The sequence below is a fragment of the Ursus maritimus genome, unplaced genomic scaffold (genome assembly GCF_017311325.1).
Source record: "Ursus maritimus isolate PB19 unplaced genomic scaffold, ASM1731132v1 scaffold_7, whole genome shotgun sequence".
NCBI classification, from domain to species: domain Eukaryota; kingdom Metazoa; phylum Chordata; class Mammalia; order Carnivora; family Ursidae; genus Ursus; species Ursus maritimus.
This window is the reverse complement of record NW_024426885.1, coordinates 11,598,009-11,611,041: the sequence shown is the minus strand read 5'-3', so window position 1 is coordinate 11,611,041 and position 13,033 is coordinate 11,598,009. Positions and strand designations below refer to the sequence as shown.

General features: G+C 39.2%; 1 protein-coding gene across 3 annotated transcripts in view; it reads left to right on the top strand.

The window, feature by feature from the left end:
• Positions 1-13,033, top strand: part of INPP5F (inositol polyphosphate-5-phosphatase F) — an 87,129-nt gene that overhangs the window by 28,237 nt on the left and 45,859 nt on the right. For 2 of the 3 annotated variants that reach the window (XM_040623864.1, XM_040623865.1), the window contains exon 3: positions 11,656-11,792. The exons of the other annotated variant lie outside the window; for it this stretch is intronic. In XM_040623864.1, the coding sequence (XP_040479798.1) occupies positions 11,656-11,792 (137 nt within the window). The remainder of the gene's footprint in view (positions 1-11,655; positions 11,793-13,033) is intronic. 3 annotated transcript variants of the gene reach the window in all.

The following is a 13,033-nucleotide window of genomic DNA, read 5'->3' as shown; positions in this document are numbered from 1 at the left end:
CTGCTGGGGAGACTTTGCTAGGACGGTAATGACGTGAAATATTTTATATACTGCAGTGATGAATGAGTGGAGTGTCACTAGCCTTGCCTCAGTGCTTTCCTAAAAAGCCATTAGAAAACCCCAGTTGTCGAGGGAAGAGGAGAGAAGCTGGTAGGGCTTCTTATGTTTAAATGTGAGTATAATTGTCTGTGTGTGGTTGCATTGTGAGAGAAGTAGATTGTTTTATTGTCTACCGACAACTCACACTATGACAAACATATAAGGTTCGGGGTAATGGTTGTACAACTCCATACATGTATTAAAGTCATTGAGTTGTATGCTTGCAATGGGTGAATTTTATGGTCTATAAATTATATCTCAATGAAGCCATTAAAAACATTTAAGTTGGAAGGTAGCTTTTGATGTACTCTGTTGTCATTACTTCTGATTTTATCTTAATTAAAAAGTTAAATACCTTTCTCTTTAGTTAACTTCTGGTGATTTTTTTCATTACTAAAGTTGCTTTGAGGGAAGTTTTGAAAGGCTGTATTATTTCTGACATTATATTTCTACCAAAATAGGAAAGATTTAAAATGTAACTCAAATCCAGTCATTCTGTATTCATTTTGTTATTCCTGAGGATCTCCGAATTATTTTGGAGGTAAAATTTTCATTGGTGACTAGGTTCCTGGCTAATCCTTAGAAGAGTCTTTACTTGTAGTTTAGGTCACCTATTCTATGAATGGCTTTGGGTCTGGGAAGCAGGCAGCTAAGTGGCATCTTCTCGCTCTTTGCTGCTTCCTTCCTCTTCCTTTTACTCTCTCCCCAGGTATGTCGGTGCTGAATGGCCCTTACCTCCTCTCTTGGCTCCCTTCAGCCTCTTCCATTACTGTACACTTCAGAATTTTCCATCACCTCTCCTGTCCCTAATCTGAGCTCCAGTCTCCTTGGTACAGATGGTTTCACCTCCCTGGCAGGGGCAACGCTTGAACTAGACACACGAATGTGACCCATAGCTCTGAGCTTTCTCAAGGGTCCTCAGACAAGGAGGCTTCGTGTTGCTGAGCACATCTCTCACGGGCAGATACTCATTTTCAGGCAGAGATTCTTTAGAGATGGGCCAACGTGCCTCATAGGCGATTCCACTACCATTCCAGTTTCCACTTACAGACCCATTTGTTCTTAAACTCCAGTTGTTTTCCTCAGTGATTCCTATGATGGTGATATTAAAAGTTTTTAGCTTTGGAAAAAGAGGATTGTTATGGTAAGAGTGACTCTATGTATGGACCACCCACAATTCCTCCCTTATATACTTTTTGAACTTTTTTTTCAATTGAACATTCTGAAGTGATTACAATCAAATTATTATCAGCTCTAAGTGTTGAAAAAAAGAAATCTTGATAAATCTAGTAAGTTTTCATTTACATTGACGTTGGCCCAGTATCAGCCATCCAAAGCAGAAAATGATTACTGATTGAATTGACTTGGTTTTCAAGTTGGTTACAGCCTGTGGGCCTGGGGTCCCCTCTTGTAACGGCCGTGGCCTCCAAACTTGAAGCATGTTTGTGTCATCTCTCCAACGGTAATTTATCTTCATGATGGTAGACCTGCATCATGAATAAAAATCCCAATTATGGAGCAGCTGGGTGGCACAGTCGGTTGAGCATCCAACTCTTGATTTGGGGTCATGAGGTAGAGCTCTGCGTCGGGCTCTGTGCTCAGTGCGGAGTCTGCCTGAGATTCTCTCTGTCCCCTTACCCCGTCTTACCCCCGTTCTCTCTCTTTCTCACTCTCTCAAGTAAATCTAAAAAAAATACCAATTAAACTTCATAAACTTATGTAATTATACTTAGGTAGGTTTGAAACATTAAAATTTTCAATAAACATATAAGAAAACACCTTAACATTTTGGGGAGGATAAGCTACAGTTGTATGGAAAATGTACTTTCATATACAAATTCATTTTGCTCAATGATACTTTAAGTTTGACTTTTCTAGTTTTTTTAGAGTGTAAGAGATTATTTCATTTTATGGCAGGTCATTATTAGGGATTTAAATTCATCCTAAGCATTGTAAGCTGACCTGAATATGCTTCTGATTCCACCATTTGGTATTTTCGAAATGGTGCCAATTAAGAGCCTCTTGCCCTGGATCCTCTCCTTGTGAGTCATTGTCAATTTTCTATAAACCCAGACTTGGGGAACCTTTAGTAGGCAACAGAGCAACCAGTCAAGAAATATTGAGTAACTACTAGGTATGAAAGATTAATGAATTAATAATTGGCTTTTTAGTTAGTAGGAGAATTAGAAGCCCAATATGATAGACTTTTAGCTACCAGGTACCTGACTGAAAAAAATGGTGCTGGTGTAGTGATAGTATTACTTGTAACTCCACTTACTTGATGTACGAGGCTCCCTGAAATATATTCAGGGATGTATAGTGTTCTATTTCTGTTAGGAGGTACAAAAGCATTTCTGCTAATGTAGTAAAAAAAAAAAAAACAAAACAGAAATGGCTTTATTTACTCATTTATGTATTAACTGAGCTTTATGCCCAATATGGGGCTTGAACTCACAACCCTGAGATCAAGAGTCACATGCTCTACCTATTGAGCCAGCCAGGCGCCCCAGAAATGGCTTTAAATATAAAACAAAACATTATATTAAATATACTATGAATTCATATCTTTAGAAATTTAAATTCATGCATGAGTTTGCATAAGACCTACTTTATAGATTCATGCTCATATTCATGAATAAAAGTACTGACTGGCCAATTAATAGCTTATACAGTGGATATCAATGAAGTAGATTTTATGCACACATCAGACTGGATTTATATTCCTACCAAAGATTTGTGTTTAAAAACAAAACGAAGCAAAACAGGATCCTTCAGATTGGAGCATAATTTATCCCGAGATAAACCATTAAGATTTCCCAATTATTAGCTTCTCTTAAAATGTAAAGTGTGTTAATATTATATGATGGCTCATTTAAAGAGACTTCATACATTAAAAAAAAGAGAGATCAAGAGAAACTAGTTAGTGTGTTTTTGACAGCAACAGACTAGCAGTACTTGAAGAGATAATAGCCAAGAATTTTCCAAAACCAATTATAAATACAAGTCAGAGCTTTAAGAAGTACTTTGAACCACAAGGGGAAAAGTATAAAGAAAACCACACTTCGGTGCCTCATAATGAAACTATGAAAACTGAAGACAAAGAAAACACCCTGAAAACAGACAAAGAAAAAGTGCACATTAAATTCAGAAGCATGTAGTGAGCCTTGATAGAAACAGTGGAAACCGAAAGACAGTGAGCGACTGATATTGTCAAAGTGCCTGTGTGGTACTTTTGTACCTTTAAAATTTAAGGAAAATAAAGACATTTTGAGACAAACCAAAGCTGAGAGAATTTGCTACCAGTAGTATCCGCACTAAAAAGAAATACTAAAGAGAGTTCTTCAGGCAAAATGTAAATGACTCTCCATGGGAGCATAGAGATGTGGGAAGGGATGGAATCCACGGACAACGTAAATAAGTTGGTAAACCTAAAGGAATTTGGCTTTATGTGGAGTTAAAGTCAATATAGATTTAAATACACAACAATAGAAACGATAGGGAGGTGACGGGGGTTCCTGTTCTAAGGTCCTTTCACTGACCAGAAATTAGTAAAACTGGTAAAAACAAAACAAAACAAAACAAACCCTAAAACACATAGGCTTCTGCAAGTCAGGGTTCTTGTAATCATCCTCTTGATATAACCACTAACAAAATAATAAAAGATTGTAAAATGTGGATAAGAAGGACATAGAATAATAATTTTAAAAATCCCAAAAAAGAGAATTAAATATATAGAACGGGTAGGACAAATAATAAGACGGTAGAATGATTTCTAAATATACCAATAATTACATATGAATGGATTTAATACCCTGTTAAAGCACAGAGCTTTTCATACTGGAAGAACAGTCAAATCCATCTATAAGCTTCTCTCAAGACAAACACCTTAGGTTTATGTATAAAGAATGGTTGAAAGTAAAAGGATAGAAAAAATAAATCTTGTAAACGCTAACCTCCTGAAAACTGATGCAGCTGTACTAATATCAAAGCAGACTTTAAGGCAAGCATAGAGGGGTATACAGTTCAATAATAACAAAAGGCTTAGGTTGCCAGAAAGGCATAACAATTTTCAATTTGTACGCACCCGACCATAACTTCAAAATATATAAAGAGCAAGGAGTCATTTGACTGAAATTGGTTCAAGACTGTCCATTTGAAATGGCAGAGAAACACGTATTTTTAAAGAAGATTTTACTTAGAGCATGAATGGAGGGAGGGGCAGAGGGAGAAGAGACTCCTGGGGAAACGGGAGCCCAACACGAGGCTTGATCCCAGGACCCTGGGATCATGACCTGAGCCACCCAGGCATCCTACACATAAGTATTCTTTTTTTTTTTTTTTAAGATTTTATTTATTTATTTGACAGAGACAGAGACAGCCAGCGAGAGAGGGAACAAGCAGGGGGAGTGGGAGAGGAAGAAGCAGGCTCATAGTGGAGGAGCCTGATGTGGGGCTCGATCCCATAATGCCGGGATCACGCCCTGAGCCGAAGGCAGATGCTTAACAGCTGTGCCACCCAGGCGCCCCTACACATAAGTATTCTTAATGTCGGTTTGACCCAGAAGAAAGGAAATGTGAGCCAACTGTAATCCCCTTTCCTAATTCTCGTTTTCCTTCTTTGCCAACATGTTTCTATCCTCCAATATGTGTAGTGGGAACGCAGACCCCTTCCTGAGGCATCAACTGTAGAAGCCCTTCAAGAAGTTAAATATCTGTATTTGAATATTATGTTACAAACAACTTTGGAGGATAGGTGTCCACTTGTCTCTGGATTCACATGTGGCCATAGTTCCAAACTCCACTGTGCCGGCCCCTCCATTCACGATGGACCGTATTAAGGCAGCAAGTGCTCTCTGGTTGGCCATTTCCTACCCTCTCCTCTGAGAAGTGGAACCAGGAGAGATACAGGGCGTGCTCTGTCCTCAGGAATATAGTCTGCTCTTTGGGGACAAGCTAAAGGAGGTAAATGCCTGAGAGTCAACAGCAGACTCCCCTTCTCTCTTTATTTTTGCCTTTCGTCCTAACATGAATGGTTATAGAGAAATACAGAGAAAGTGGAGAGTGTCCGAAAGAGCAGTGAAAACAGAACCTACAAAGTAAGTTATGGTTATATGCCACAAAATGCTTTGTTTTTTTTCTCTCTCTCTCAAAAAAATAAAGTCTTAACAAAAAAATCTACTGGACCAGTTCAAATCAGAGCCAGTCTTTGGAAAAGGTGAGCCAGAAGAAAAGAAAATAAGAAAGCAAAATCTTTTTCACACAAAGATTTCATTCACTTCAATTGTCTGGCACATATGAATATGTATGTATTTCTTTCAGGAGCTCTTTTCATTGAATCTCACTTAACCTATTTACCAGATTAACCAACATGCCCCACTGCCTCTCTGCAAAGCCTGTTGGGGGGGTGCCCTGGATGCCCTGGAGGCTGAAAGCTGGTGGCTGGTGGGGGACCGGGTAGGAAGCTCCCTCTCTCCTGGTGGATCGTTGTGGATTGTGTTTGTTCCCAAACCTGTTTATATCTATTTAACTCATTATTGTAATCACATAATTTAAATAGTAAATAAGCCCATTAAGTCTAAGTGCTAAAGGAAGCTGAATTGAATACTCTGGAAATACTAAATAAAGCTGCATTAAGAAGAAAAAGAATAAACAGCACCACCCATCAGTGGCTCATCCACAAAGAAAAGTTCTCGGTAAATCAGTGTGCATTTGAATGTTTCGTATGAAAAATTAAGGTAAATTGTTTTTTTTTTTAAGTCCTTTTTAAGCCTTCAAGTAAGATTAAAAGGACTAATGCCAAAATGATAACCAATTGCTCTTACAAAGTGGGGTTTGGATTTGATTTAAAGAATATCCGTGGAATGGGGAATAATGATCAAAGGGAACTTTATTTTAGCCATTAGCATTTACATTTTTAAGCCAATAGAATGTATTCATATATTCCCTGTAAAATTAACATTAATAAAAATAAAAAGGGTTGCTGGACACTCATCGTTGGATCAAATGCTTATCTTTTCTTTATGTCAGGAGGATGGATAGCCGTGTTGAGAAACGCGTAGATGGAATACTTCCAGGAGGTGAGGTCATGAGTGTCTCTCTAAAAGCATTTTTTTCTGAAATTGGATGAAAAAAATTTTAGACGAAAATCTTTATTCCACAATGGTTTATCCCCTTTTAAATGAGTCACTTCTTACATAGAGCAAGCAATTGACTCTTTTCCAGGACTATTGTTTTAGTTTGCCCTACTGGTCATGCTTTTTAAGATACTGCTTTCCTAATCCATTTTCTTATCTCGCTGGGAAGTCAGAATTCCTTGTCTTTCTCTTCCTGGAGGAGCCAGGGTTACAAAACTGACTTTTTCTCCCACTGTAATGTGTTTAAAAGGGTGAAAGAACATCTTTATGCCAAAGGACCTTGCTAGCCTAAGTTTCCTTGGACCCTTGGTTCCACACACATCCGCATCTCAACGTGGCAGCTTTATTTGAGCCAAGTTTTGTTTTTTACCCCCTGGTGAGTGATATAAATTAATACAATAGCCTGCCTTGGTGCTTTTAAAAATTTAATTACAGAATTATGCCTGATGCATCCTGGGACTGCTAAACACTAGTGCCCGATACTTCCACATTTTTCTTGTCTTAAAGCTCAAACTATAAAACATATATTTTGAGTCATTTAACGCTGTTACTAACATGCTCATTCTCGCCAGACTTTCCAGGCTTCCAGGGTTGTTATGTGCTGTTTCACCTAAAGCAAAATAACTATAGAATAGACATTGCTATTGTTTTCCATGTGGTTTTTTTGTTTTCCTTTGTTTTCTGGAGCTAGTGATTATGCCTGGAGATAGAGTGGCAAAGGGAGTGGGAGAAGGGCTCCACCCCAGGCCCCCAGGACCACAAACTGAGCCGAAGGCAGACGCTCGACCGACTGAGCCGCCCAGGTGCCCCTCCATTGTGATAATTTCAATTAGTTTTTTGAACACTAGTGAAAAGAGGTAGCTGTTTGGAGTAGTGTTGATGTTGTTCAAGAATTATGGGGCACCTGGGTGGCACAGCGGTTAAGCGTCTGCCTTCGGCTCAGGGCGTGATCCCGGTGTCATGGGATTGAGCCCCACATTGGGCTCCTCCGCTGGGAGCCTGTTTCTTCCTCTCCCACTCCCCCTGCTTGTGTTCCCTCTCTCGCTGGCTGTCTCTCTCTCTGTCAAATGAATAAATAAAATCTTTAAAAAAAAAAATGAGTAGGCTGTCCTAGCTTTACCTTTGTCTTTGACAGAAAATATGCTTTTTAGTTTTTTATTCTCTGCTTCACTAGGTTAAAACCCCTAACAAGTTCTGGGTTTTTTTTTGTTTTTTTTTTTAAGAAGGAGCTTTAAAAAATTGATATGTCGGGGCGCCTGGGTGGTTCAGTCGTTAAGTGTCTGCCTTCGGCCCAGGGCGTGATCCCTGAGTCCTGGGATCGAGTCCCACATCAGGCTCCTCCGCTGGGAGCCTGCTTCTTCCTCTCCCACTCCCCCTGCTTGTATTCCTTCTCTCGCTGGCTGCCTCTCTCTCTGTCAAATAAATAAATAAAATCTTTAAAAAAAATTGATATGTAATTCACGTGCCATAAAAGTATCACCCTTTTAAAAGTGTATATTCTCAAGGTTGTACAGCCATCAGCACTAATTCCAAAACATTTTCTATCCCAACTTACTTTGATTATAATTAGTCGATATCTATTCCCTTATTTTTACTTTTCATGTTTTCTTTTTGATCAGTGTGTGAGACTGGAAACAGACAGGAGGTTAAAAGACTTAAGAGAGCAATTAACCCAATGCAGTTCGTAGATCTGGTTAGAAGTCAGCTATGAAAAAGACATTTTTTTAGTCCATGGTCCCCACACTCCCAGCTGCTAAATTATTTCAAAGCAGACTCCAGAGAACCTGTTTATCCACAAATGCTTCAGTATGTGCTCCAGCACTTCCATGACACACTCTTTGCTCCGTCTTTATCATCATGTGCTAGGTGCCCATATTACATGGGTCTGTTTCTGTCTGCTCTGTGCTACTCTGGTATTCATGGGACCGTTCCTATACCAGTACCCCATTGTTTTATTTATCATAGCTTTATAGGATGTTTTGCCACCTGATAAACGATTCACTCTTAGTAACAATCACATGAATTACAAAAATTATTTAATCCTTATAGCTGCTCTCTGCAGCAGGCAGTTTTTTCCCATTCCACAATGAGAAAACCAAGAAGTCAGTCAAGTATTGTGCTGCCAAGTACAGGGTAAAAAAGTGGTGAGTTAGGGGTGCTTGGCTCAGTCGGTTAAGTGTCCGACTCTAGGTTTTGGCTCAGGTCAAGATCTCAGGATCCTGGGATTGAGCCTCGTGTCAGGTCTGTGTTCAGTGTGGAGTCTGCCTGGGATTCTTTTCTCCCTCTGCCTCTACTCTCCATGCTTGCTCACGCATGCTCTCTCTCTCAAGTAAGATCTCTTAAAAAAAAAAAAAAGTGGTGAGCTAAAATTCAAGTCTGGGGGCGCCTGGGTGGCACAGCGGTTAAGCGTCTGCCTTCGGCTCAGGGCGTGATCCCGGCGTTATGGGATCGAGCCCCACATCAGGCTCCTCCGCTATGAGCCTGCTTCTTCCTCTCCCACTCCCCCTGCTTGTGTTCCCTCTCTCGCTGGCTGTCTCTCTCTGTCAAATAAATAAATAAAATCTTAAAAAAAATTAAAATAAAATTCAAGTCTGAATTCTGACCTCAAAGTCCAGAACATTAAAGCCTCCCTAAAAAGGGAAGGCTGCTATTTGCAGATTCTTTCTCTCTTGTTTGATCATGTACATTATATTTTCTCGGATTTAATCTTCATTCTAACTTCCCAGATCTATTGAACTTCAGTCCATAATAAATATATTTTTAAAAAGCACCTCCATTTTACCACATTTTTTCTGTTGAAGTGGCTAACTAAACTCAAAAAATGAATATTTCATTTTAAAGTGTATTTGAATTCGTAAGTTGTATTTCAGTATTGATAGTATCAGTGTTTTTGTGGGGGGAAAAAAAAGATGCCTTTTGGTTTCCCAAGTGAGTTGATGTATGGAGTGAAACCTCTGTTTGAAGTTTAGTATTTTTATATTTTGGCACTGTGCCATTAGATGGTTTATTGGAAAGATGTTTATTGCATTTGTCTATGCACATTGTGTTTTTCATTGCTGTGATTTATTAAAATCATGATATGCAATGTTAATATGACATGTATCCAAAGTCAACTCTAGCAAGAAGTCATAAAGTAGGAAAAGGTCTTCGTAGTGTTGTCTTGTCTGGTTAGCTGCCAACACTGTAATTTGTTCAGCGTAAAATAGAAATTATTCCTGTGAGGTTAGGAGACCTATGGTAAGGATTTTGTTTTATTCAACAAAATACAAAATGTATTGACGTTGAACAGTATGTTGTTTGTTGCCAACTCCTACCCTTCTGAAGAACAAGTATCATGTTATGTGCTTTATTTATTATGTGTTCCATTTATTATATGACAGGTGCTTGATAAACGGTCTTGATCCATGCCTGAAATACTCCCTAGCCCAAGGTCGGTCCTTGGTTAATGTTTAATGATAATGAATAATGAAATGGCCTATAAAACCCTTGAAACTTTGGAGTAAATTTTCACCCTTCTTTATAAAGAATTATGAAACTCTTCCAAACTCTTGCATTTATGAAATGCCTAAAGCATATCTTCAAAGCACAATCCCTAAAATGAGAGTTGATTGATATTTGGGGGAAAATGAAATACTGTGTATCTCTTTGAAGAACGTTTTTCATATGGTGAATATATACCCATCACATTGGTTTTCCACAAGAAATTACTGAAACACTATTTCAATTATTTTTGGTGCTAATTAGGTAGTCTTTTTTAAGGGTGTAACTTTATAAACTGAAAAATTGCATTTGCATGCTGTCTTTCATAGACCATTTCTCATTTAATTAAAAATCTTTTGTGAAAAGTAAAAATGTGGATTGGAAAGATAATTGTTGGGCCTCTGGGTGTTTTCTTTCCTTTTTTCTTGTGTTTATTGAAGATTTCTTTAGTTCGTTTTACCATATATGGCCCCCCCCCATTCTTCTTAATAGATTATTTGCTCAGTGCTGGTGTATACATAACGTAGTTTTGGAATTGCTAAATCATACCCTTCCAGCAAATTCCCTAATCAGAGTACAGTATTACATACAGTTCTTTTTGTCTTTATCCTTAAAAAATACTGTTTTCCAGAGTTATTTACGTGAGTTTTTCTCTAGCAGTGTGGTTACATTGTCCATTCCAAGCAGAGTTGAGTTGCTGTTTGCACTTTGTTTTGAGTTGTCCCCTCCCCCCCCCGCCCCACATTCTGGTTGAAAGGAACTATGTCTTTATTTTTGAGGAGATGTGAAACATCACCATGGTTCTAAGAGTCAGAACTATACAAAAGGATATACTCAGAGAACTGTCATGTCCCCTGATCCCCCTTCTTCCATCCTGTTTCTTCCTACCCTCTGCAGATAACCAGTCTCATTAATTTCTAATTCATTGCTCTTATTTTTTGTGTAAATTTGCAGATGTATGTATATTTTCTCATATCTTTTTTTTTTAAGATTTATTTTTTCATTTTAGAGAGCGAGCAAGCCCCGTGTGTGGGGGGAGGGGCAGAGGGAAAGGAAGAGAGAATCACAAGCAGACGCCCTGCTGAGCACTGAGCCTGACCTACGGGGGCTCCACCTCACAACCCAGAGATCACAGCCTGGACCGAAATCAAGAGTCTGGCACTTAACTGGCTGAACCACCTAGGCACCCCTCAGATCTTCTTTCTAACATAAAGGGTGGCACACTGTAGATATTCTTTTGTGCTTTGATTTGATAATATAAATTATTATATGATTTTATTATCTCCTTGTTCTATAAATATATCCGGTTTATACATGTAATATATCAAGAAATTATTCCTTGTCAGTTCCTAGACCATGCCTGATTCTTTTTTACGTCTGCATAGTACTCCACAGAGTGGATGTGTCCTGGTTTATTCAGCCATTCTCCTATATCTGGACAATCAAGTCGTTTCCAGTATTTTGCAATTACAAACTGCGGCAATGAATACACTTTAGTGTACATACTTCTGGGTTGGTTGTGTATCTTCAGGGTAAACTCACAAGAGTGGGATTAGTAAGTTAAAAGTAAGTGCTTATGTTTTATTATTAGGTATCACTAAATTTCCCTCCAGAAAAGTTGTATCTGTTTTTATTCCTGCTAGCACTGTATGACATGCCTGTGTCCCCACAGCCTGGTTAGGGAACGTGCTGTCATACCTCCGTATTTTCCCCGATCTGATGGATGAAAATGGTATCACTGCATTTTAGTTCACATTTCTCTAATTATAAGTGAGATTGAACATCTTTTCACATATGGAAGGCCATTTATATATCTTTGTCATGTGCTTTACTTTAAAGGGTTATAGCAATGTATATTTTGTTGTTAGATTATTTGTCTTCAGCTTGCCGGGACAGTAGCCCTTTACAGATACCAGACATTGGTGTGACTTTTCTCTTTCAGATCTTCCATGGTGGCTTATTTTAATTCGGCAGAAAGCGTTGGTGGGCAAACTTCCAGGAGACCATGAGGTCTGTAAAATTACCAAAATTGCTGTGCTGTCACTTTCTGAGATGGAACCTCAGGATCTTGAGCTAGAGGTAAGGTAGGAAGTCTTAGGAAATTTTATGGAAACTTAATATAAATATAATAACAAATAGGAGGATTTGGTTTAATAGACCAAAATCATAATTTTAGAGCTGGATAATATTTTTAAAGTAGTTTAATCCTGTGGCTTTCAAACTTCACTTTAGTAATGGAAACTTTGTTTCACAATCTGAAATCTAGTATATCAGATGCATGAAGGCAGGGCTGCTTTGGGTGAGGTGGTGATGCGGGGGAGGGGATCCTTGGGCCCCCCGCCCACGTGGCCGCTACTGGAAAGCCACTTTCTGCTTCTGGGGAGCCCTAGGACTCTGCAAAGTACAGTTTGAAAACTCCTGATTTGGGGGAGAGAGAGAGGGTAGTCAAGAAGGTGAGATTTGACTTACTCTATATGCTTTTTTACCTCTATTTATTGAAATTTTTCAAGCATATATTTCTTTTGTAATTTATTTTAAAGTTTGTTTGTTTGTTTGTTTGTTGTTGTTTAAAAGAAAGAAACCACCGATCTAGTGCAATCTTTTAATTTTTCAGGAGGGAACCAAGCCTATAATAGAGGGACTTAAGGCCAAAATAATGAGATTTTCCAGGGCCAGTATTTTTTTACCACGCTGTACTGCCTGCCACCTGGTAGAAGTAACCCAGGAAAGCATTCATATCGTGTTTGCTGTTGGTGCGGATAATGGCATTAGGGGTATCATCACTCCGCCCTAGTCCTTGGCTATCTTTTTTTTTTTTTTTTTTTTATGATTTATTTATTTATTTTGGAGAGAGAACGAGCGTGGGGGTGGTGCAGAGGGGGAGAGAGAGAGAGAAAGAATCTCAAGTAGACTCTGTGCTGAGTGGGGAGCCCAACATGGGGCTCGATCCCATGACCGCAAGATCATGACCTGAGCCGAAATCAAGGGTCAGCTGCTCAGCCAGCTAAGCTGCCCAGGCGCCCCAGCCCTGGGCTATCTTGATCGGTGTGTGATGTGGGAGGCCCTGAAAGTTACGTGGGCTATCACATTTAATCCCTCAGACCACGCTATAAGGTAAGCTCTGTTGGCTCCACACTGTACGGATGAAGAAAGGAGGCTTGGCAAGAGTTAAGTCACAGCTGGGAAATGTGGGGTCTGGACCTGGGCTCAGGCCATCTGGTCCTGTATCACTCTGCTGAGTTGCCTCGCTGTTTACTAAACAGCAGGTAACAGGCAACATAGCACCCACTGCCCCACAATTCTATACGTGTTTTTTCAGA